General features: G+C 45.8%; 2 protein-coding genes across 7 annotated transcripts in view; one reads left to right on the forward strand and one right to left on the reverse strand.

The window, feature by feature from the left end:
* On the reverse strand, positions 1-23543 carry LOC110489075 (uncharacterized). Of its 4 annotated transcripts, XM_036943209.2 has the most exons (16): positions 23290-23543; positions 21437-21689; positions 20811-21007; positions 20497-20600; positions 20240-20304; positions 19833-20094; positions 13814-14013; positions 13561-13686; positions 13096-13224; positions 9292-9414; positions 8892-9027; positions 5208-8479; positions 4340-5001; positions 3309-4171; positions 2540-2680; positions 1-2182 (listed from the first exon to the last, which is right to left on the reverse strand). In XM_036943209.2, the coding sequence occupies exons 2-15, from the start codon at positions 21596-21598 to the stop codon at positions 2550-2552; spliced, it is 6432 nt and encodes a 2143-aa protein (XP_036799104.2). In that variant the 5' UTR covers positions 21599-21689; positions 23290-23543; the 3' UTR covers positions 1-2182; positions 2540-2549. The 4 variants fall into 4 exon arrangements, with proteins under 4 accessions (XP_036799104.2, XP_090054785.1, XP_090054787.1 ...); XM_090198659.1 differs by having other exon boundaries at positions 1-2680; XM_090198661.1 differs by having other exon boundaries at positions 1-2680; positions 13475-13686; positions 23290-23518.
* The window catches only part of zgc:162144 (RD3 domain-containing protein), a 7226-nt gene continuing 5109 nt past the window's right edge, over positions 23525-25641 (forward strand). Inside the window, exon 1 of one of the 3 annotated variants that reach the window (XM_036943211.2) lies at positions 23525-23627. The gene's annotated coding sequence lies outside the window, so the exon portion shown is untranslated. Of the gene's footprint in view, positions 23772-23893; positions 23973-25641 lie in introns of those variants that run through there. The other 2 variants (XM_021561635.3, XM_090198666.1) reach the window with 2 other exon arrangements.

The following is a 25641-nucleotide window of genomic DNA, read 5'->3' on the forward strand; positions in this document are numbered from 1 at the left end:
TTTAGATCAACCTTTTTAATCTATCTTCTTCAACAGCGACACAAAGCATCAACAGCGATACATTCACATAAAAGTGTCACATACAGGGGAAAGAATCCAGTGTGTTCTGCTGGACTCCTTGGACTTGTCCCACCACCCAGAGATCCCACAGATAACTCAGCTAGGGGTGTGTTCAGAAGGCTAGTGAATGGTACTGTAACAGCCCATACGTGTTCTAGAACACACGCCAGGCTTCTAGAATCTAGAGAAGACATGGTTGTTGCTAGTGGCTACATGCATCATGTCGGTAGTGACAGAAAGCAAGTGTAGCTAACTACGTATATCAAGTTAAAATCACTCCACAATGTATTAACCTGTCATTTCTATCAGATCCAATGGCTGTTAACTTATTTAGTTGTGTGTTAAAAACAAATAGGTGTTTTGAGAGATTTTTTAGACCACAACAAAACCAATAACAACTCACATTCACCTTAGTACCATGCAGTAAGGCTGTAATAAACCTCAGCTCTGAAAGAAGGTCGGAGCGGATTTGGAATGGAGGAAGGTTTCGTTAACCAAACACAGTGTACAAAACATTAAGAACCCTTCCTAATATTTAGTTGCACTCCCCTTTGACCTCAGAACAGCCGCACTTCATTGGGGCAGGTGCTTCCCACAGTTGTGTCAAGTTGGCTGGATGTCCTTTGGGTGGTGGACCATTCTTGATATACACGGAAAAACTGTTGAGTGTGAAATACCCAGCAGTGTTGCAGTTCTTGACACAAACCGGTGAGTTTGGCACCTATTACCATACCCTGTTCAAAGGCACTTAAATATGTTATCTTGCCCATTCACCCTCTGAATGGCACACATGTTTACATTTGAGTCATTTAGCAGATGCTTTTATCCAGAGCGACATGTAGTGGTGAGTGCGTACATTTTCATATTTCGTTTGTACTGGTCCCACGTGGGAATCGAACCCACAAACCTGGCGTTGCAAGTGCCATGCTCTACCAGAAATCCTTCTTCAACCTGTCTGCTCCCCTTCATCTACGCTGATTGAAGTGGATATAACAAGAGACATCAATAATGGATCATAGCTTTCACCTGTAGTCACCTGGTCAGTCTGTCATGGAAAGAGTTCTTCATGTTTTGTATACAAGCGCACACACTTCCTCAAAGCACAACAATGAGGGTGGCAGTACCAAGATTACATTTAAGATGCTATAAATTCATTTGATATACAATCTTTTAAGTGAATATTGTTTCAAACCAGGGCAGTTTATTGATGCAACTGAAAATCTAGAAAACTAAGGCACAATCACTAACGTGCACGAAAAATCTATCCCCCCAAAAATGTAATATATTAAATCTAGGAAAAACTAAAAAAGTCCAAAAAAGCAGACTAAAACCTGCACAATTTAAATAGTGTATCTAAAAATAAAATAAAAAACTACCTCACTCGTGTTTAGCACTTGTGTAAATTCAAGAGCACAGAGGGTGCCATTTTTAAAAAGGTTTGAGTGTAAAGAAAGAGAGAAATGAATAGGGAAAGAACAGAAAGAGGGGACGAGGGAGGGGAAGGTTTGGATCCCAGTGGATCACCATACAAGGAGAGGAAACACGCTCAGGTTAGGTTGAGTCATACACAGGCACAGGCTAATATTGAGAAAACATAACGACCAGACATCATCCTACACATGCAGTAAGTACTCATCCGTGTACAGTTTTGTACAAACCGACATGCTCCCTCAAATGTACACCCACTGCTTATAAAAACCAATATGAACACACACACTAAAACATTCAACAGTCTATAAATAAGACTATTCAAATGAAAATTCAAGTTTTCACAACAGGCAATGGACCATGGCCTAAAATAGCTTATAAAAATAAAATAAAAAAACAAGGCACCATTTCTCATTTGAACCACAACAAGGAAATCTGAACCAGTAGATTTGTAAAGAACAGTACTGTAGTAGGTGCATAGAAACCAATGAGCCTCTGTATAACTCAATGAAAGGTCTTGTCTTAAACGTCAGCAGGGGACAGTTGTCCCTCTTCAGGTGTTTCAGTACACAAGAGATGAAACAGGTTTTATTCAGGTCAGTACATCAGGGCAGGAGGTGGGGGTCAGTACACAGCAGGTCCAGTGAAATTAACTCCTCCTCTGACGGTCTTCCAGTGGATCTGTACAAACACTCTGACAAGGCATCAACAAATACACTCAACCATATGTGGAACTTGTGAACCCACACAGGAGAGAGAGAGGTGGATTGCCACGGGGGACGCCCTACTCTCCCAAGGAGGACCAGACGATTAAGTCAGTCATATGTGGAACTAGTTAATGTCATCTCCACATGAAACGTCCTTTCTAAAGACAACATTATGCAACTACAGACTTTGTATAATCTATCAAGATCACATAGTGGTTTACATTACGACTACACAAACCTTGTGATAATTGTGAAATACGTGCTGAACGTAAACTGTGTGATGATGCAGCTGTTATTTGTGTGACCGGTGCAGATATTAGGTTCTAAGGGGCTAAACGCTTCACCTGTTGGGGGTTAATCAGGGTCCTCCTGCCCCCCCTCCCTCTGGCCGGGATCTCTCTGGGGGCGGGGCATAGCAGCAGTACCCAGGAGCCCCCTCCTCACAATGTACGGACAGCCTAGACCACTGGGAATGTCAGCAAAACCTGGAGAAGATGGGAGAAGGAGCAATGTGAACATTTAGTACTGTTTATATTATGCTAGTGGGAGGTGGTATGTTTACTAGGGGTGCTAGGAGGAAGACATACAGAACCAGTCAAAAGTTAACACCTACTCAATCAAAGGTTTTTCTTTATTTTTACTATTTTCTACATTGTAGAATAATAGTGAAGACATCTAAACAATTAAATAACACAAATGGAATCATGTAGTAACCAAAAATGGGAGATTTGAGATTCTTCAAACTAGCCATCCTTTGCCTTGATGACAGCTTTGCACACCCTTTGCATTCTCTCAACCAGCTTCATGAGGTAGTCACCTGGAATGCATTTCAATTAGACATAGTTTGATACCATCCCACAGGTTAAGCTCATATCTGTTGTCTGTTTCGGTGTCTCTAAGGTCTGATGGAGAGTTGGTTTGGTTAGAGTGGTTGATGATTTGACAGGCTGAAAATATAAACACAGATCTTTTGATAACCCACAGTGGTAAAGAATGGTGAGCTGATTTTAATAGTATATAGGCTTCCCCTCTGGCCAATAGTAACAACCCCCTTCGCTGTGATATTCAAATACACAGCATTAACAAAACAGCACCCGTGTCCCCTCTCCTCACCTTTCATGACCACCTCAGGCAGGCCGTAGGGTTCGTATTCCGTATCATCGTACGCTGCAGACATCTGAGTCCGGTTACGACGGATCCGCTCCGCAAGACGGGCTGGGTCGGCAGGGATCGGGAAGGACCCAGAAAACAACAGCCTGTCCCCCTCGGCCTCAGACATCTGGACTGGTGACACAGGGGGTGATTCTGTGGGTTCTTCATCATTCTCCTCCTCTTCCTCCTTCTCCGTCTGTGTGTATACGTGGTGTGTTTCTGGTAGGGCGCCTGTTTCTCTTCCCTCTGTCTGAGAGCTGGTACTACTCACCTCTACAGAGCTCAATCTCTCTTGACCTGTCCATCCTGCTGGTATGACCTTTGAACTCAGAACCTTGGTCTCCACCATCGTTCTCTCAGTTCGCCACTCTGATGTAGTGGTGACTTTTCTACGGACCGAGGAGTGACTTTTATTCTCAACACCAGTGGAGATTGGTACCTCTTGATGGTGACTGGAATGGTTGATTTCAGAGGACTGTGCTTCAGTGGATTGAGCCTCAGCGAGAGATAGAGTGGGGAACTCTTTGTTATCTAGTTCTATAACGTCTAGATTGTGCCTTGAGACTATTTCTTTGGCCTGGGTCTCATCTGTTGCTCTGGGAGTGTTAGGATTGGTCTTGTTTTCTGAATCATCTTGGTTAGTGTGCTCTGTTGCCTTGGTCTGGAGCTCTGAGATTTGGTAAACATCTTTGGTGATGTCTGCTTCTTCACCATCTTCCCCATGTTCATTGGTCTGTTTTTCCATCTCTTGGGGATGTGTAGATTTGTTCTTTCTGGATGGGTTTTGGAGACTCTTTGCTTCAGGAGAATTGCAGTGATGCAGTCTAGACCAATAAAAAAAGATCAATCAAATGTAAATTAAAACTTTGAAATCGCCATAGACAGAACATGAAAACTGCTCATCACAGAAACTGTTACAACCAATTCATAATAACAAAAACCGGTCACTGCAATTGTCAATCAAGAATTTGTGCGTAGCCCCTGTGTGTTACCTTGAGGCCAGGGTCCTCCCATACAGTCTACTGGAGGTACAGGAGAGAAGCAGCTCATCCTCTCTGATCACCATCACACTGCTGCGTTGGCCAGGGCTGAGGGTAGCAGTGTTGTGGCCAGGGCTGAGGGTAGCAGTGTTGTGGCCAGGGCTGAGGGTAGCAGTGTTGTGGCCAGGGCTGAGGGTAGCAGTGTTGTGGCCAGGGCTGAGGGTAGCAGTGTTGTGGCCAGGGCTGAGGGTAGCAGTGTTGTGACCAGGGCTGAGGGTAGCAGTGTTGTGGCCATGGCTGAGGGTAGCAGTGTTGTGGCCAGGGCTGAGGGTAGCAGTGTTGTGGCCAGGGCTGAGGGTAGCAGTGTTGTGGCCAGGGCTGAGGGTAGCAGTGTTGTGGCCAGGGCTGAGGGTAGCAGTGTTGTGGCCAGGGCTGAGGGTAGCAGTGTTGTGGCCAGGGCTGAGGGTAGCAGTGTTGTGGCCAGGGCTGAGGGTAGCAGTGTTGTGGCCAGGGCTGAGGGTAGCAGTGTTGTGGCCAGGGCTGAGGGTAGCAGAGGTGAGGTCCTCTGGGTCTAGACAGAGGGGCTGGGCCGTCAGCCTCCATACTGTCAGCTCCTCAGCCTGCCTCTGGTTCTCCTCAGAGAGAGACTGCAGTTCAGCCTGCAGCATCACCACCTGGACAGGAGGAGAGAGAGAATAACATTCAGGAGATGTTCAAAATAATAAAATACAGATTTATTTAAAATAGCTGGCTTGTATATAGCATTCTGTAGTAGTAGCATTCTGTTGTGCTTAAGCTATGGGGGGAAATTATTCAAGTATTTACGGTAACTTACATTGATAACTATGTTCACAGTAAGAGTTAGAGTACAGAAACCTACCTGCTTCTCTAGGCAGGTGATCTGGAGTGGAGCCAGTGGAGTAGTGTCTAGTAGAGTCTCATCCCCTGCCTCCATCTCCTTCACTCCTTCAGACTCTACTGCCCCTCTCCCCTCATCCCCTGCCTCCATCTCCTTCACTCCTTCAGACTCTACTGCCCCTCTCCCCTCATCCCCTGCCTCCATCTCATTCACTCCTTCAGACTCTACTGCCCCTCTCCCCTCATCTCCTGCCTCCATCTCCTTCACTCCTTCAGACTCTACTGCCCCTCTCCCCTCATCCCCTGCCTCCATCTCCTTCACTCCTTCAGACTCTACTGCCCCTCTCCCCTCATCTCCTGCCTCCATCTCCTTCACTCCTTCAGACTCTACTGCCCCTCTCCCCTCATCCCCTGCCTCCATCTCCTTCACTCCTTCAGACTCTACTGCCCCTCTCCCCTCATCTCCTGCCTCCATCTCCTTCACTCCTTCAGACTCTACTGCCCCTCTCCCCTCATCCCCTGCCTCCATCTTCCTCCCTCCGTCCAACTCTACTTCCCCTCTCCCCTCATCCCCAGCTTCCGTCTCCCTCCCTCCGTCCAACTCTACTCCCCCTCTCCCCATCTCCTTCACTCTTTCAGACTCTACTCCCCCTCTCTCCTCGTCTACAGGTTTCCCTCCATGCAGTGTGGCCTCACGTCCCGAGGTGATAATGTCACTGATTTGCTTTAGCTCTCCAGAGGTGGAATTAACTTCCTGTCCTCCTCTCTGCTTCTTTCTTTTCCTTCTCTTTGCTCTTCTTTCAGCCGGTTCTTCACAAGTCGCTGGTAGTGTTGTGTTACCGACAGAACTAGTTTCTTGGTCTGTGTTTGCCACATCTGGAAGTGTCAGTTTCAGCAGTTCGTTCTTCTGTTTTAGAGACTGCAGCTCTACAGCCAAACTCTCTCCTCCGCTATCTTGTCTCTCCTGTCCCCTGGTGTCTTCTGGTCTGTTGATAGGTCCAGAAGCTTTCTCCAGCTCTGCAGTAAGACATGTGTTCTCAGTCCTGGTTAGACTCGGGTCTCTCTGGGATAGCTGTAACTCCTTCGTTGAATGTTGTTCTTCACTACGGATGTGTTTCATCTCAGAACTCTCAGACGGTTCCATCTGCCCTTTGGAACATACTACAGTTAAACTGTCAGATTTGAATTTCTCTTTGTTTCTCGTCTCTTCACTCCTGCCTGGCTGGGCAGAAGTAGAATCCACCATCTTCTCTGTATTATGTTCAGCAGGATGGCCGCCCAGAGTGGTACTGCTATCTGTTACATCATGCCATTCAGTGACACAGTTTTTCTGTGGAGTGGTCAGCTGACCTCCCTCATCACAAAGTGTAGAGGAAGCCTGGGTAGTGTTCAGTGGGTTGATTGTTATGTCTGTAGTCTCTTCTATCCCGGAGGCAGACTCATTCTGAGTGCTATGTGTGATCTGATGTATATCTGTGTAATGGTCAGCCTGCTGACAGGTTATAGTTACCCTAGTGCTCTTTATCTCCTCCTCCTGTCTCTCTTCCTCTCGTCTCTCTCTATCTTTCTCCATCCCCTGTCTGAGCGTGGCCAGTTCATCTCTGCAGCGCTGCAGTTCCTTTCCCTGCCTGAGAAGGCCGCCCTCCTTCTCCTGCAGCTCTGCCAACAGGTCCTGGATGTGTCTGCTCTGGTGGTCGAAGGCCAGGGTCAGCTGCTGGGTCTGCCTGGTCACCTGGCTCTGTAAAGCCTCCAGCTTTGCCTGAGAGTGTATGGCTCGCCCAGCCTCCCTGGCACTCTCCCCCCGCAGACGCTCCACCTCTTGGGCTAGCTCTGAGGCAGAGAAGCCTGCACTCTGGAGTGCCAGTGGGGTTTTCTCCATGTCCGAGGGAGATACACCTCTCAGAGTGTCTTTATTGGTCTCTCCCTGGTCTGAGGAAGATATCCCTTTCTCAGCTTCCACAGTGGTTTCACCCAGCTCAGAGGCAGACATACCCCTCTGAGCCTCCACAATGGCCTCTCCCTCACCAATAGGTCTGGAGAGTTCTGGTGCTTTGTTCAGAGTTCCTTCTTCCCGGATCAGATCAGCTGTTGTTGCCTGCGGGACAACAGTGGTGGACTCACACAGGAGATGGTGCTGGTCTGGAGATGGTAGTAGCTTGTTGGAGTTAGAGGGGATGTCACGGTGCATGGTGAGATATGTCAGAGGGGTGTTTTTATCTACCATGTTCTTCCTTTCAAGACCTCCACGGTTCTTCAGCTCCTCCAACTCTGCCTGGAGCTCTTCCAGCTTCACAGTAAGTTCAATCGTTCCTTCAATCCCTTTGTTTTTCAATTTCTTCCTCTCCTCCTCCTTTTCCCTTTCTCTCTCCTCCTGTTCTATCAAGAGCTCAGTCTTCAACTCAGCCAGCTGCTTCTTTAGCTGGAGATTCAGCAGCATGCTTTCAGACTCCCGGTCGTCTCTCTCCCTCCCTTTCCTTTCCTCCACTCTCTCTCTGTCCTCTGCATCTGTCCTGACCTGTATCTCAAGTACAGCCAGTGCCTCCTTCAGCCTCCCCATCTCTGCCCTCTCCTCCTCCTCCTCTGTCTCTCTGGAGGTCTTGGTTTGGGAGGCGTGTTTGCGGCTGAGCTGCTTGAGCCTGGTCCTGGCCTCGGCCTCCGCTCTGCGCTGGGTCTCCAGATCCTCCAGTCTCCTTTGTAACTCATCCTTAACGTCCTGCAGCTCTGAACGCAGCTCTCTGTTCTCCCTCTGTAGGTCTCCCTCAGCCCTGGTGGTCTGGGCTCGGGCTTTGGAGTGGCTGGACAGGGTCTCGCTCTCGTAGTCTGTGTCGGAGCCAGCAGAGCTGGTGAGGTGGGGACTTTGGTCTGTTGGAGAAAGAGAGCTCGGTGTGTCGAGTGTGTTTTTGTCCTTGGTAGATGCTTCCTTTCCAGGGATGCAGCCATCTACTACGGACTCTGCCTCGTCTTTTCTCTCATTCTCACGTTTCCTCTCCTCCCCCCTCCCTCCTGCCCTCTGTCGTTTTTCAGAGTCTATGGATGCAAACGCAGTGATGTGTTCTGAGTCAATGCCCTCTCCAGGTTCTCTCTCTGTGGGGTACTTTGCTCTCCGTTCCTCATTCCCTCTCTCCTCTCCCTCCCTCGCTCGCTCCTCTTTGGCAGGTCTGTTGGTCTGAGCCGAGGGTGTGTGTGGGGCGTGGCGGCCATGTCGTGGTGGTGAGACTGGGGAAAAGCTCTGTCCAGCAGGGCTAAACGGAACTGGAGTCATTGGAGCAACAGAGGGCTGGACTGTCTTCTGGTCTGGAAAGGGGAATAGGGAAAGAAATAAGGGAGAAAAATATAAACTAAATGACTTATTATCATTCAAACTGGCATGTTAATTCAGCAAAATGTTACCAGAGAGACAAAAATTTGGATAATCAACCAAATATCATGAGTCAGGGTGTAATACCGCTGAAGGTCAGCAGGTGGCAGCAGTAACAAACGGCTAGCTTGTACAGCTCAAAGGAAGTTAGTGAGGGGAAAAAAGTATTTTGAAAGTCATGAACAGGGTGAACAGTCTGGAGTAGGATTTCACTCTTTTGTTAACTCAAACACGTCCAGTTCAAATTTCTTAACCTTAAGACAACAGCATTGTCTAGCGTCTCTTTTCATAAAGGGTAAACACCCCATTATCAACAACAGCCCTCTCTCCTCCTCCCACCCTCTTCACCTTCTAGTTCTTTGACACGTCGGAGGGCCTCAGCCAGATCCTCAGTCAGATTCTTCACCTCCTCCTCCAGTCCCCTCTCTCTCCTCCTGTTCTGCTCCAGAGTAACATTCAACCCCTCCCTCTCAAGCACCGTCTCCTATCGGAGAGCAACACATTCACATGCATACAGTCAATAACTATGTAATAACTATGCAATATCAACAAATAAACAACTTCTAATAACCAACATATTCTTTCTGTAACATAACCCAATTCTATAGCAATAACATATTGACTTAAACAGATAGTGCTAAATGATTCAGTTACTTCATAACGCGGCCACTGCTTAGTTCATGCATAATAGATTGACATGTCTAGACTAAGGACACAAGAGTCTGTTCATAATTTTGTGTGTGTATACCGTTAGTTTGGTTTGTGTTTGGGCCTCTTTCTTCTGGCTCTCCTTCAGTTCCGCCTCAGTCCATTTGACTTTCTCTTTCAGAATGTCTACATCCCTCTCCAACGCCTGCTTCTGAAGGGTCACCTGGGAGAGACATGAGGGACAGGAATATTACTCCATCATGGAGGAAGGAAGTACTTAGGAAAAGGTGGGGACTGGGGAGGGCTATGAGAAGGTCACATAAAAAGGTAGTAGAAATAGGAACTCTTGAGGAAAGGGCAGGAGGCCAGCTGAGAGGAAACAATGGAAGGACGGGTTGGAGAGGAGCTGGGAAAAGAGGGTCGCGTGGTGGTGTCCGCCTAAACGACGGGTCGCGTGGTGGTGTCCGCCTAAACGACGGGTCGCGTGGTGGTGTCCGCCTAAACGACGGGTCGCGTGGTGGTGTCCGCCTAAACGACGGGTCGCGTGGTGGTGTCCGCCTAAACGACGGGTCGCGTGGTGGTGTCCGCCTAAACGACGGGTCGCGTGGTGGTGTCCGCCTAAACGACGGGTCGCGTTGTATCGGTCTAAAGGACGGGTCGCGTTGTATCGGTCTAAAGGACGGGTCGCGTTGTATCGGTCTAAAGGACGGGTCGCGTTGTATCGGTCTAAAGGACGGGTCGCGTTGTATCGGTCTAAAGGACGGGTCGCGTTGTATCGGTCTAAAGGACGGGTCGCGTTGTATCGGTCTAAAGGACGGGTCGCGTTGTATCGGTCTAAAGGACGGGTCGCGTTGTATCGGTCTAAAGGACGGGTCGCGTTGTATCGGTCTAAAGGACGGGTCGCGTTGTATCGGTCTAAAGGACGGGTCGCGTTGTATCGGTCTAAAGGACGGGTCGCGTTGTATCGGTCTAAAGGACGGGTCGCGTTGTATCGGTCTAAAGGACGGGTCGCGTTGTATCGGTCTAAAGGACGGGTCGCGTTGTATCGGTCTAAAGGACGGGTCGCGTTGTATCGGTCTAAAGGACGGGTCGCGTTGTATCGGTCTAAAGGACGGGTCGCGTTGTATCGGTCTAAAGGACGGGTCGCGTTGTATCGGTCTAAAGGTCGGGTCGCGTTGTATCGGTCTAAAGGACGGGTCGCGTTGTATCGGTCTAAAGGACGGGTCGCGTTGTATCGGTCTAAAGGACGGGTCGCGTTGTATCGGTCTAAAGGACGGGTCGCGTTGTATCGGTCTAAAGGACGGGTCGCGTTGTATCGGTCTAGAGGACGGGTCGCGTTGTATCGGTCTAAAGGACGGGTCGCGTTGTATCGGTCTAAAGGACGGGTCGCGTTGTATCGGTCTAAAGGACGGGTCGCGTTGTATCGGTCTAAAGGACGGGTCGCGTTGTGTCGGTCTAAAGGACGGGTCGCGTTGTATCGGTCTAAAGGACGGGTCGCGTTGTGTCGGTCTAAAGGACGGGTCGCGTTGTGTCGGTCTAAAGGACGGGTCGCGTTGTGTCGGTCTAAAGGACGGGTCGCGTTGTATCGGTCTAAAGGACGGGTCGCGTTGTATCGGTCTAAAGGACGGGTCGCGTTGTATCGGTCTAAAGGACGGGTCGCGTTGTATCGGTCTAAAGGACGGGTCGCGTTGTATCGGTCTAAAGGACGGGTCGCGTTGTATCGGTCTAAAGGACGGGTCGCGTTGTATCGGTCTAAAGGACGGGTCGCGTTGTATCGGTCTAAAGGACGGGTCGCGTTGTATCGGTCTAAAGGACGGGTCGCGTTGTATCGGTCTAAAGGACGGGTCGCGTTGTATCGGTCTAAAGGACGGGTCGCGTTGTATCGGTCTAAAGGACGGGTCGCGTTGTATCGGTCTAAAGGACGGGTCGCGTTGTATCGGTCTAAAGGACGGGTCGCGTTGTATCGGTCTAAAGGACGGGTCGCGTTGTATCGGTCTAAAGGACGGGTCGCGTTGTATCGGTCTAAAGGACGGGTCGCGTTGTATCGGTCTAAAGGACGGGTCGCGTTGTACCGGTCTAAAGGACGGGTCGCGTTGTACCGGTCTAAAGGACGGGTCGCGTTGTATCGGTCTAAAGGACGGGTCGCGTTGTATCGGTCTAAAGGACGGGTCGCGTTGTATCGGTCTAAAGGACGGGTCGCGTTGTATCGGTCTAAAGGACGGGTCGCGCTGTATCGGTCTAAAGGACGGGTCGCGCTGTATCGGTCTAAAGGACGGGTCGCGCTGTATCGGTCTAAAGGACGGGTCGCGTTGTATCGGTCTAAAGGACGGGTCGCGTTGTATCGGTCTAAAGGACGGGTCGCGTTGTATCGGTCTAAAGGACGGGTCGCGTTGTATCGGTCTAAAGGACGGGTCGCGTTGTATCGGTCTAAAGGACGGGTCGCGTTGTATCGGTCTAAAGGACGGGTCGCGTTGTATCGGTCTAAAGGACGGGTCGCGTTGTATCGGTCTAAAGGACGGGTCGCGTTGTATCGGTCTAAAGGACGGGTCGCGTTGTATCGGTCTAAAGGACGGGTCGCGTTGTATCGGTCTAAAGGACGGGTCGCACAAAGTGCAGTAAGCTACACACCAGGCAGAGAGATGGGGAAACTATCAAATCCATCAGATACATAGCAAACTACATGTAAACATGATCACATGTTTCTTGCTTACATGATGTAACACTCAAAACATTGGATACACTTCCATGCCATGGATAAAAACAACTAATGAATACCCCTACAAATTGATCAACCAATTTGAGGTTCATCAATTTCTGCAATGTCTTTGTTGTTGTTGTGGAATTCACTGGTCTGGAATACACATGCTTATATTCCCCATGCTCAGACAAAGCCCTACAACCATTGGTCCGTTTAACTCGCATAATCACTTTAAAAGCAACACGTGAGCAGATTAAAAAGCTTATCACTAATTCAATATTATGTCAATCTGATTTGAGGCAGCTAGCTAAACCATATGAACTGTAGCTCTATTGTGTTCAGTGTGGATTGGAGAGTGAGGAAGAGAATGGTTGTGTCCCCAAATGGCAGCCTATTCCCCATCTATGTGCCCTGGTTAAAAGAAGTGCACTATTAAGAGGAATAGGGTGCCATTTGGGACGTAACCAATGAATGCCGTATCAGATTGAACTAGATTAGATATATTACTGCGGTCAGGCCTGCCTACTAGACTGTGGTGACCGACAGAAGGAACTGAAAGTGATTTATTATTCATCATTCATGAACTAGAGCTTGAAAAGCTAAACATGTGTAGAGGTGGGGATGGGAAATATTAAGTAGCACCTGTGAGCCTGAAATAACCAGCATCTCTTTTACTGTAAAGTGCCACCATTTTGAAATGCACACCAATAACATCACACCATTCATGCACCTCCACATGCTCTTCCAGCCTCTAGAGGAAGTATCCCTCATGCCTCCACCCACTCCCACCAACCCTCCTTGGATGAGAATGATGACTACGTCAAGGCGAGTTATGTTTCCCAGAAGACAACAGCACATCAAGTCAAAGGTTCTGAACAGTCAGTCAGTCACACCAGTATTACCTTCCCCGCTCAACACTCCACTGGGACAAACCAAGAGGGGAGGAAAATACAGAGAGAGAGAGAGACAGAGAGAGAAGAGAGACAGAGAGAGAGAGACAGAGAGAAGAGAGGAAGCAAAAAAGAAAACAAGCAAGGTCAAGAAAGAAAAGAGAAACATTAGTTCATTGACCTTGAGAGCAGCGCATAGCTGAACTCCATTGTGAGAGAGAGAAAGAGAGAGAGAGCGAGAACAAGAGGCAAGAAAGTAGACATTTTGAAACCCAGAGATATGGAAAAAAGTGAAGTAAAGAAAGTGTGTCTCTACCTTCTCAGACTGGGCCTGTAGTGTGTTGTGTAGTGTTCTGGCCTGCTGGACCTCCTGGTTCAGTTTGTTAACATCCAGCTGGTGCTGTTTCTCCACAGACTGACACTCTTTCTGCAGCTCCAACAAGTCCTGCAATACACCCAACATCATGGGCATCATCAGTAGAGTAGACAGGATACCGAACTCGGTCCCAAATGGCACACTATTCTCTACTATGTAGTGCACTACCCTATGGGCTCGGGTCAAAAGTAGTGCACTACATAGAGAATAGAGAGCCATTTGGGACACATACCTGGATACTACTTTAATAACCGGATGCTTTGACACTTTGAACTCACAATACACCACGAAATAGACACTAGACTTTTTTCCACATCACCTTCCACACCGTCACACCTGGGTGTGTAGCTGCAGGGGCGTATGAGACCCTCAGACGCACACACAGCCTCTCTCCCCTCTCCTCACCCTCTGGTGTTGCTTGTCCAGGTCTCTGGTGCGTTGCTGGTGCTGCAGGCGGCTGCTCTCAGTGTTCTGTCTCTGACACTTCAGTTCCTCCTGCAGCTGCTTTCCACGCTGCTCCAACGACTGGGCCTGGAGAGGAGACACAGTATAACAATGTGACAGGTATGACTGTGTCCCCACTCTTAAGTGCAGTCTGTGTTTGGCAGTCACTCACGTCTTTGTGTTTCATACAGTGTTAGTGTGTGTGCATCCGTACCCGATCGCTCTCCTGTGAGATGCGCGTGTGAGCGAGGCTCAGTTCATCCTTAGCCCTCTGTAGACTTTGTTCTCTGGTGGTCAGGTCTTTCCTGGCGTTGGCTAGAGCATCCTGGGTTTGTCTGAACCGCTCACACTCAGCCTTCAGCTCCCCTTGTAGGCCACGCATTCGCCCCTGCAGCTCTGCTACACACCCCGACACTGGGAGAGGTGGAGTGAGAGAGTGTTCCCCGTTTGCTTTGGCATTTAGGCAATGTGACTGTGCCTTTCTTACACATTTCATGTCAACAAAGGGTTGTGAATTAATATAAGTTGAGAGGGTGTTCGGGATTCAGTCAATACGTAGTGTTTTGCTGTAACATGTTTAGAATGTAAACAGGGAAGTGACTGATTTATCAGATAGCTGTCAGATTGATTGTCAGAACGATTAACACACGGATTAACACTGTAGCTGTGGCGACTATTGAATAGTGTGAAAGTAGGACAATCCATCCAGAATGACTCATGGGAGTCAGTCAACTGTCAAGGCACTATCAGCTGTTTCCCCAATGCCCTTTACTCTAGTTTTGAGTTCCACAATTTCAACAGATTCTAAGTCATGTGAAATCCATTTTGAGCTCATTTCAAAGTACATTTGAGCAGTCTTGTCTCCTCTGTTGAGGAACGCAGTGTCTGTACTGAAAGGCTAGTAATTCAATGTGTCTGGAGCCATACAGGATGACACAAAGCCCATTACTGCAGCCAGCGTCTACCGACCAGCAGGGAAGACAATGGGGAGGGGGGGGGGGGGATTCAGGCTGAACGCACTCCCTGATGTCTCTGATTACACACTGTCTGACTCACACCTAAAGTAAACATTGCCTCTCTCTCTGCCCCTCCTGCTGTCAAAGGAAGCTAGCAGTTTTTACTGATTTAATTTTAACTGCATCCTTCCTGCTCCAACCAGCACTCGAAAAAACAAATACACAATCCATATATTATTGGCCGACTAATGGAAAACAAAAACAGCCCATATATTATTGGCCGACTAATGGAAAACAAAAACAGCCCATATATTATTGGCCGACTAATGGAAAACAAAAACAGCCCATATATTACTGGCCGACTAATGGAAAACAAAAACAGCCCATATATTACTGGCCGACTAATGGAAAACAAAAACAGCCCATATATTACTGGCCGACTAATGGAAAACAAAAACAGCCCATATATTACTGGCCGACTAATGGAAAACAAAAACAGCCCATATATTATTGGCCGACTAATGGAAAACAAAAACAGCCCATATATTATTGGCCGACTAATGGAAAACAAAAACAGCCCATATATTATTGGCCGACTAATGGAAAACAAAAACAGCCCATATATTACTGGCCGACTAATGGAAAACAAAAACAGCCCATATATTATTGGCCGACTAATGGAAAACAAAAACAGCCCATATATTATTGCCCTACTAATGGAAACAAAAACAGCCCATATATTACTGGCCGACTAATGGAAAACAAAAACAGCCCATATATTATTGCCCTACTAATGGAAACAAATACAACCCATATATTATTGCCCTACTAATGGAAACAAATACAACCCATATATTATTGGCCGTCTAATGGAAAACAAATTCAACCCATGTACAGTTGAAGTCGGAAATTTACATACACATAGGTTGGAGTCATTAAAACTAGTTTTTCAACCACACCACAAATTTCTTCTTAACAAACTATAGTTTAGTTTTCTAACAATTGTTTACAGACAGATTTCACTTATAATTCAATGCATCACAATTCCAGTGGATCAGAAGTTTACATACACTAAGTTGACTGTGCCTTTAAACAGCTTGGAGAATTCCAGAAAATGATGTCATGGCTTTAGAAGCTTCTGATAGGCTAATTGACATAATTTGAGTCAATTGGAGGTGTATCTGTGGATGTATTTCAAGGCGTACCTTCAAACTCAGTGCCTCTTTGCTTGACATCTTGGGAAAATCAAAAGAAATCAGCCAAGACCTCAAAAAAATTGGAGACCTCCACAAGCCTGCAGATACTACGATCAACGGTACAAACAATAGAGCGCAAGTATAAACACCATGGGACCACGCAGACGTCATACCACTCAGGAAGGAGACACGTTCTGTCTCCTAGAGATTAACGTACTTTGGTGCGAAAAGTGCAACAGCAAAGGACCTTGTGAAGATGCTGGAGGAAACAGGTATCTATATCCACAGTAGAACAAGTCCTATATGGACATAACCTGAAAGGTCACTCAGCAAGGAAGAAGCCACTGCTCCAAAACCGCCATAAAAAAGCTAGACTACGGTTTGCAACTGCAAGATCGTACTTTTTGGAGAAATATCCTCTGGTCTGATGAAACAAAAATAGAACTGTATGGCCATAATGACCATTGTTATGTTTGGAGGAAAAAGGGGGACGCTTGCAAGCCGAAGAACACCATCCCAACCCGAGAAGCACAGGGGTGGCAGCATCATGTTGTGGGGGTGCTTTGCTGCAGGAGGGACTGGTGCACTTCACAAAATAGATGGCTCAATGAGGATGCAAAAGTATGTGGATTGATTGAAGCAACATCTCAAGAAATCAGTCAGGAAGTTAAAGCTTGGTCGCAAATGGGTCTTCCAAATGGACAATGACCCCAAGCATACTTCCAAAGTTGTGGCAAGATGGCTTAAGGACAACAAAGTCAAGGTATTGGAGTGGCCATCACAAAGCCCTGACCTCAATCCAATAGAAAATGTGTTAGCAGAACTGAAAAAGCGTGTGCGAGCAAGGAGGCCTACAAACCTGACTCAGTTACACCAGCTTTGTCAGGAGGAATGGGCCAAAATTCACCCAACTTATTGTGGGAAGCTTGTGGAAGGCTACCCGAAACGTTTGACCCAAGTTAAACAATTTAAAGGCAATGCTACCAAATACTAATTGAGTGTATGTAAACTTCTGACCTACTGGGAATGTGATTAAAGTAATAAAATCTGAAATAAATCATTCTCTCTACTATTATTCTGACATTTCACATTCTTAAAATCAAGTGGTGATCCTAACTGACCTAAGACAGGGAATTTTTACTAGGATTAAATGGCAGGAATTGTGAAAAACTGAGTTTAAATGTATTTGGCTAAGGTGTATGTAAACTTCTGACTTCAACTGTATTATTGGCCTACTACTGGAAAACAAATCCTCTGATTCTTGGAAATACTAGAGATGAGACCAGACACATCAGAATTGATCAAATATGGTCTCTAGTACTGAGCAATAAGTCCTTTTTGAATTCGGTACCGTTTCGGTTGAGTTTTGTATATATATACACACACTACCGTTCAAAAGTTTGGGGTCACTTAGAAATGCACTTGTTGTAAATTACTATTGTATCTGGAAACGTTAGATTTTTTTATGGAATGTCTACATAGGTGTACAGAGGCCCATTATCAGCAACCATCACTCCTGTGTTCCAATGGAACTAATCCAAGTTTATCATAGTTAAATAGTACCCGCAAAACACCAGTCTCAACGTACGCTGGCCTTCTAGGCAGAGTGCCTCTGTCCAGTGTCTGTTCTTTTGCCCATCTTAATCTTTTATTTGTATTGGCCAGTCTGAGATATGCCTAGAAGGCCAGTATCCCGGAGTCGCCTCTTCACTGTTGACGTTGAGATGTGTTTTGCGGGTACTATTTAATGAAGCTGCCAGTTGAGGACTTGTGAGGAGTCTGTCTAGTTTGAGAAACAATCTAATGTACTTGTCCTCTTGCTCAGTTGTGCACCGGGGCCTCCCTCTCCTCTTTCTATTCTGGTTAGAGACAGTCTGTGCTGTTCTGTGAAGGGAATAGTACACAGCGTTGTACGAGATCTTCAGTTTCTTGGCAATTTCTCACATGGAATTGTCTTCATTTGGTCAGAACAAGAATAGACTGACGAGTTTCAGAAGACAATTCTTGTTTCTGGCAATTTTGAGCCTGTAATCGAACCCACAAATGCTGATAATCAACGTGTCTAAAGACCAGTTTTATTGATTCTTTAATAAGAACAACAGTTTTCAGCTGTGCTAACATAATTGCAAAAGGGTTTTCGATGATCAATTAGCCTTTTAAAATGATAAACTTGGATTAGCTAGCACAACGTGCCATTGGAACACAGGACTGATGGTTGCTGATAATGGGCCTCTGTACGCCTATGTCGTTTCCAGCTACAATAGTCATTTACAACATTAACAATGTCAACACTGATGTTATTTTAAATGGACAATTTGTTTTCTTTTCTTTCAAAAACAAGGGCATTTCTAAGTGACCCCAAACTTTTGAACGGTTATGCATATATATATATTTTTTTATCACCATTTCAGAAGTTCTTCAAGGTAAATAAGGCATACTTTTATGACTGCTGAATAACAACTAGCAATCACTTAGATCATGTATTTTCAGCTAGATACCTCAAAGAAACTGCTATACCTGTCGATCACACATTTTTCCATCTCTTCTCGCAGCAGCTGTAAACGAAATACAGACCGGACAATTTGGCGCGACATGGATTAGGGTCATTGTAGTTAATTACCACGTTTCCTGCACTAAACTATGTAAAACAGTGGTATTTTAACTTTTTCAGCATGGACACCATTTTTTCCCAAGAATTTCTTCTGACCCCACCACACCCTAAATCTAACGGCAACATTAAAATCTGAATTTGGATTTTTACATCAACAAATAAACTTAAATCTATTTCATTTTTATCTCATCAAAATGAAGAGAAACCAATAAATATATTTACACAATAAAACTGCATCTTTAGCCTTCTCAAAAACATGTGCATATTGTCCCATACAATAATCTGTACTCTTACATTTTCTTCCCCCATTATTATTATTATTATTGTAGAGTTTGACGACTCCACGGATGTAGAATAATGGCCTCGCTACTACAGTGCACTCGGAAAGTACTCAGACCCCTTGACTTTTTCCACATTTTGTTACGTTACAGCCTTACTCTAAAATGGATTAAATAAAACATTTCCTCAATCGACACACAATACCCCATAATGACAAAGTACAAAGAGGTTTTTAGATTTTCTTTCAAATTAAAAAACAGAAATACCTTATTTACATAAGTACTCAAACCATTTGCTATAATACTAGAAATTGAGCTCTGGTGCATCCTGTTTCCATTGATCATCCTTGAGATGGTTCTACAACTTGATTGGAGTCCACCTGCGGTAAATTCAATTGATTGGACATGATTTGGAAAAGAACACACCTGTCTACATAAGGCCCCACAGAGCTGACTATAAGGCCCCTATATAAGGCCCCACTGACACACAGCCAGGGCAATGCAGGAAGGAGTGGCTTTGGGACAAGTCTCTGAATGTCCTTGAGTGGCCCAGCCAGAGCCCGGACTTGAACCAGATCAAACATCTCTGGAGAAACCTGAAAAAAGCTGTGCAGCGACACTCCCCATCCAACCTGAGAGCTTGAGAGGATCTGCAGAGAAGAATGTGAGTAATTCCCCAAACACCCAAGAAGTCTCAAGGCTTTAATTGCTACCAAAGTTGCTTCAACAAAGTACTGAGTAAAGGGTCTGAATACTTGCTTTGTCATTATGGGGTATTGTGTGTAGATTGATGAGGAAAAAATACAATTAAATACATTTTAGAATAAGGCTGTAATGTAACAGAACGTTGAAAAAGTCAAGTGATTTGAATACTTTCCGAATGCACTTTAAGTCGTACATTTTGGACTTGATCTTATTTATTTCTAGAGAAACTGCACATTGAGCTAACAGAAAAAAACTAATGAAATGGAATTCAAATAATTGAACCCACATCGGTCATTTAGTTACATAAAAAAAACTAAGTTATCAAAATGTTAGTGAATCGCTCAGCACTACTGGCCTATGATCAGCCTGTACTGTTGTGACACTATGATAAACCAAGGTGTTTGGAGTGGAGTTCGACATCAGAGCACATCAATTATCTGTCAACAAGTGATAACACAGAGTGGTGTGGTGACAAAGTGACACATACTGTCTGTCTCTCTCCTGAAGTCCTCCACCATCCCACAATCCCCAGCTTCCTGGCCTCGTCTGACATCGCTGGAGGAGGGGAGAGGAGGAGCGGGTCGTCCCCTGGTGGAAGGCTTTGGGTCTTCTCGTTCCCATGGAAACACAGCTGAGGGAGTGGAGGAGTCTGATTGGTGTGACAGGCGCCGGTGGGGCGTGCCCTTGGCTTGTTGTTGTGGGAACATGGGCGTGGGTGAGAATCCAGGTTCAGAGAATTTGAGCTGTTGCTGAAAGTGGAAGGGAAAAAAAATAGGGAGGGATGAAAACAAGTGCAGCTAGAGCACTGGGTTATAGCACATATGGCAGGATGACATAGAATACAGCATGTACATAAATGGCTGAGAAGGCCTCAGTTTTAGGTATTGAACTCACTCTGACGTGTGGTGCTTTATTGTCCCCCTCGCCTCTGTGTCCCTGCCTTTCCTCCTGTCTCCCACCTACAGGGATACAACACCCATAGTTCAGTTACTCAGCCACACTCAGACTCAGCTAAGAAAGAGCTCTCCTGTCTTCCATAGCCTGAGACCAGGACCAAAGGGAGAGAAGACTAGGAGTGCCATGGGAGAAAATAGAAGGAAGATACCAAAAGAGAGCGGGAGGACATCAAGGGAGTGAGTAGAGTGCTGTACCATTGTGGTCCCATGGTGATGTCATACTCCAGCATGGGGTGGAAAACAACATGGAATCTCCAGAGCTGTTAGTGTTCTGTAACTTCTCTAGCTCTGCCTCCAACCTGCGAGGGAGAGAGAACATGGGAAACAAAGGACAGAAATATGTTTTAAAGACAACCTTTGAACTGCACACACACCCTCCTTCTGTGCATAAAAATAATAAACATGTATGCCACTCAGCAGTTCTTAATCTCAAACATTCCAAGACATGTTCCACTTTCCTACACACATTAACTCAACACACACACACACACGTAGCTGCTGCTACTAACCTTTTGACCTCCTTTTCGAGGGTGTGTGTGAGGGTTCGTGCTGAGCCCAGCTGTCCCTCCAGTGAACACACCTGTGCCTGTTTCACTTGGAGATCCTGAGAGAGACGCTCCCGCGCACACGCACCTGCCTGCACCTCCTCACGAGCCCCCTGTAACTCCCTCTGTACACACTGCAGCTCCCCGCGCACCTCCTCATACTGGAGGAGAGAGAAGGGCAGACAGAGGATAGATAACTCAATAATACCAGGAAATAACCATTTAAAGAAAACCAGGAAAAACTCTATTTACTTCCTGACATACAAGTAGTACACAGACACTAGTCTGTGTGCCAGTCTGTTTCTACTTTCACCATCTTGGCATGACAACAACATAGCAATTGGATAAAAGCAACAACAGACTGGTGTTTAGGCTACTAACGACAAACATGACTAAAGCAAAAGGGTTTTCACAGCATAAGGAAAGAATGAGAGGAGAAGCATGTTAAATTAGTATTAAAGCAGCAGAGCAAAGTGCTGCATTGCTATAGTTCTTCTTACAGCTCAATTGCTTTATCTATCTCTACTGTAATCATAACCTAACTCAGGTGACAACTTTCTCTGCCTAACTTTGACATGTTCGTACAGTACCTTGACAGTCTGTTTGTTGAGGGAGGTCTGTGTGCTGTCCAGCTGCAGCTGTTTCTGCTGTCTCTCTCTGTTCAGCCTCTCTTGCTGGACCTGCAGCTCCTTGACCTTCTGCAGGGCCCGGCCAGACAGGCCCACCGTCCAGTCCTCCTCTGCCCAGCTCATCTCCTCCCGATCAGGGTAGATGTCTCAGACACCAGAGTTGGTACACTGGAGAACCAGTCTAGTAAGACCAATACGCCCCAGGAAGTTAAGGCTGGAATAGAAACACAGTGACTTCAATAAAGTAGAAGAACAATAAGAAGTAGATAGAGAAGAAAAAACAAATAAGAATAAAAAGAAAGTGTGTGTAGGTGTGTCTGTCTGAACAAGCTTCAATCTATCATGGAGCTTGCCTTAGTTTGAACCGTGTAACCAAGGCTAGATCTCCTTTTTACAGTAGCGCTGTGGGGACTGGGGAGTGTGACTCAGTGTTTTCCTAGGAGACAGAACTTGCCAGTTTCCACCAGTGCAGACCGCCTCCTTCAGGGATAGGCCACTTTTCAGGAAGGATGATTGAAATGCATCTTATTTGAATGTTTAGTCTTATATTTGTTTGTCTAAACAACACATTTCCTGTAACACTGTGCGCATGTTTTCACTTTTGCAATAGCCTACGGGTTTGCCAGCTCCTCTGGTTTATAGCCATGACAATAACACAAACACAGAGGCAATGAGATACACAGAGACGGTTTGAGCCGAGGAATGAAGAAAATCCTGATTGAAGATCATGATCTAACCAAACCCTTCATGGCTCAATCAGGTCCATCCCAATGCATCCTATTCCCCATGTAGTGCAATACTTCTGACCAGGGTGCCCAGAACTACTAGACTATATAGAGAATAGGATGCCATTTTGGACACAGAGAGCGAGAGGAGGCAGGTCCTTGAAGAGAATTTCCTGGTTGTCATTGCTCAATGTTATGTCATTGTTTACGTACCGTTTCTGTCTGTAAAGAACGAGTCAATGAAACGCCAAATAAATAAAAGGACGCTGGTTTGAACTGAACTGACAGCAGGTCAGACATTGTTTATTTAACTAGGCAAGTCAGTTAAGAACAAATTCGTATTTAAAATGACGGTAGAATCCTACACAATGACGACATGACAGTCACCTGCACTGACAGTGATAGCGCTGAGAATGGCAATGTATGGCTGGCACTGCAATACTATTGTTTCAGTCTCTCTATCTAGTGTGACAACAATCACATTGTGGTTAGAACGTAAAGTTGGCCTGGTCGCATGCTGCTTTTAAACCGTACCACATGCTAGGTAGAGGCCATAGTGCAATTCACAGCTCAACGTTCTGAAAATCTTAATAGTATTTAACTACAGCTAATCATAGCAGCAGAGTTGCTGAAACTAAAAGAACCATGATGTGGCCATTCATAGGAAGTACTGTTTAACAATAAATAATTATGTGCTTAGGAGACAGCTGTGGCAACGTTGTTCAAACCAGCAAGACCGACAAAATATTTAGAATCGGTCTCTTGCCAGGATTGTCACTCGTCTTCAACAACTTGGATGAAATCAGGAAAGTGGAGGAAGACAATATTGTTGTCTGTTTGATTCACTGAAAGAACACACCATGCAACACGCAATGGCATTGTTTTGAATATTCAAATAAGCTAGCTAGTTGTGAATCAACTTGTCTTTACTGTAGCTAGAAATGTAATCACAGCAGAGTGGAGTAAAGACTGCTGCTAGCCAGTATTGACAATTCTACACATGCATTATTATGCAAGCAATGTAACTAACTAGTTGAATTAGCCAAACCAGACTAGCCGTTAGCCAGCTAGCTCGCTATGATGACTTACCATTTATGTCGCAATCCTGTTTATATTGATGTGAAATCCAAATGCTCCAACGCGACAACTTCGATTTGTTCCTTCACATGTGGTGGAAGTTACAAGTTTAATGTAAATATTTCAGCAGCCGCGTGTCTAATGATGATTTCAAAATGTGTTAGCATTTCATTTCAACAACGGCATGCTAAAACCCGCGAGTCTCGTGCCGCCTGACGAACCAACAAAAAAACGATTTGTCGTGAGAGGGAGGGGTTCGGTGAGGTATGGCCAGAAGTGAGGGGTCGGTGAGGTATTGCCAGAAGAGAGGGGGTCGGTGGAGTATGGCCAGAGGAGAGGGGGTCGGTGAGGTAAGGTCAGAAGAGAAGGGGTCGGTGAGGTATGTCCAGAAGAGAGGGGTTCGGTGAGGTATGGCCAGAAGTGAGGGGTCGGTGAGGTATTGCCAGAAGAGAGGGGGTCGGTGGAGTATGGCCAGAAGAGAGGGGGTCGGTGAGGTATGGCCAGATGAGAGGGGTCGGTGAGGTATGGTCAGAAGAGAGGGGGTCGGTGAGGTATGGCCAGATGAGAGGGGTCGGTGAGGTATGGTCAGAAGAGAGGGGGTCGGTGAGGTATGGCCAGAAGAGAGGGGGTTGGTGAGGTATGGCCAGAAGAGAGGGGGTCGGTGAGGTATGGCCAGAAGAGAGGGGGTCGGTGAGGTATGGTCAGAAGAGAGGGGGTTGGTGAGGTATGGCCAGAAGAGAGGGGTCGGTGAGGTATGGCCAGAAGAGAGGGGGTTGGTGAGGTATGGCCAGAAGAGAGGGGGTTGGTGAGGTATGGCCAGAAGAGAGGGGTTGGTGAGGTATGGCCAGAAGAGAGGGGGGACATAGGAAGACCTCTGATGACACCTAGCGATGAAAGACGATTCTCTATGATTAAACTATTTTTTAAATGTATTTATTTAACCTTTACTTAACTAGGCTAGTCAGTTAAGAACAAATTATTATTTACAATGACGGGCTACCAAAAGGAAAAAGGCCTCCTGCTGGGACGGGGTTTAAAAATTAAAAATATAGGACAAAACATGCATCAGGACAAGAGAGACACCACAACACTACATAAAGTGAGACCTAAGACAACGTAGCATGGCAACAACACAGCATGGTATCAACCCAACATGGTAGCAGAACAAAACATGGTACAAACATTATTGGGCACAGACAACAGCACAAAGGCAAGGTAGAGACAACAATTCAATTCAAAGGGCTTTATTGGCATGGGAAACACATGTTTACATTGCCAAAGCAAGTGAAATAGATAATAAACAAAGGTGAAATAATCAGAAATGAACATTACTCTCACAAAACTTTCAAAGAAATAGGAACATTTCAAATGTCAAATTACGGCTATGTACAGTGTTGTAATGATATGCAAAGAGTTAAGTACAAAACTGAAAATAAATTAACATAAATATGGGTTGTATTTACAATGCTGTTTATTCTTCACTGGTTGCCCTTTGCAACAGGTCACAAATTGTGCTGCTGTGATGGCACACTGGTATTTCACCCAATAGAAATTTGATTTGTTTTCAAATTCTTTGTGGGTCTGTGTAATCTGAGGGAAATAAGTTTCTCTAATATGGTATTACATTTGTCTTCTTTTGAGAGCCAGTTCTGCCTACGGCAGCCTCTCTCAATAGCAAGGCTATGCTCACTGAGTCTGTACATTTTTATTTTTTTATTTTACCTTTATTTAGCTAGGCAAGTCAGTTAAGAACAAATTCTTATTTTCAATGACGGCCTAGGAACAGTTAGTCAGAGCTTTCCTTAATTTTGGGTCAGTCACAGTGGTCAGGTATTCTGCCACTGTGTACTCTTTGTTTTGGGCCAAATAGCATTCCAGTTTGCTCTGTTGGTTAATTTTTTCCAATGTGTCAAGTAATTATATTTTTGTTTTCTCATGATTTGGTTGGGTCTTTTTGTGTTGCTGTCCTGGAGCTCTCTGGGGCCTTGTGTTTGTGAACAGAGCCCCAGGACCAGCTGGCTTAGGGGACTCTTCTGTAGGTTAATCTCTCTGTAGGTGATGGCTTTGTTGTTGAAGGTTTGGGAATCGATTCCTTTTAGGTGGTTGTAGAATTAAAAAAAATCTGGAAGCTTCGCACAAAGTAGCCATAACTGTCAGTAAGAGTGTCCATGATTGAGTCTTTGAACGAAGAGATGGAGATAAAACTGTTCAGTTTGAGTTTTTTTTTGCAACTCGTTCCATTCGCTAGCTGCAGCGAACTGAAAAGAGGAGCGACCCAGGGATGTGTGTGCTTTGGGGACCTTTAACAGAATGTGACTGGCAGAACGGATGTTGCGTGTGAAGTATTAGGGCTGCAGTAGGTAT

Source organism: Oncorhynchus mykiss, chromosome 14 (assembly GCF_057628025.1).
Source record: "Oncorhynchus mykiss isolate SJ-2025 chromosome 14, ASM5762802v1, whole genome shotgun sequence".
NCBI classification, from domain to species: Eukaryota; Metazoa; Chordata; class Actinopteri; order Salmoniformes; family Salmonidae; genus Oncorhynchus; species Oncorhynchus mykiss.

Coding starts and splice junctions, on each gene's coding strand:
- LOC110489075 (XM_036943209.2), bottom strand. CDS start 21,598: ATGAGCTGGGCAGAGGAGGACTGGACGGTGGGCCTGTCTGGCCGGGCC. Junction 21,008..21,436: donor TCAACAAACAGACTGTCAAG/GTACTGTACGAA, acceptor TCTCTCCTCCAG/TATGAGGAGGTGCGCGGGGA. Junction 4,172..4,339: donor GGGAGGACCCTGGCCTCAAG/GTAACACACAGG, acceptor TTATTGGTCTAG/ACTGCATCACTGCAATTCTC.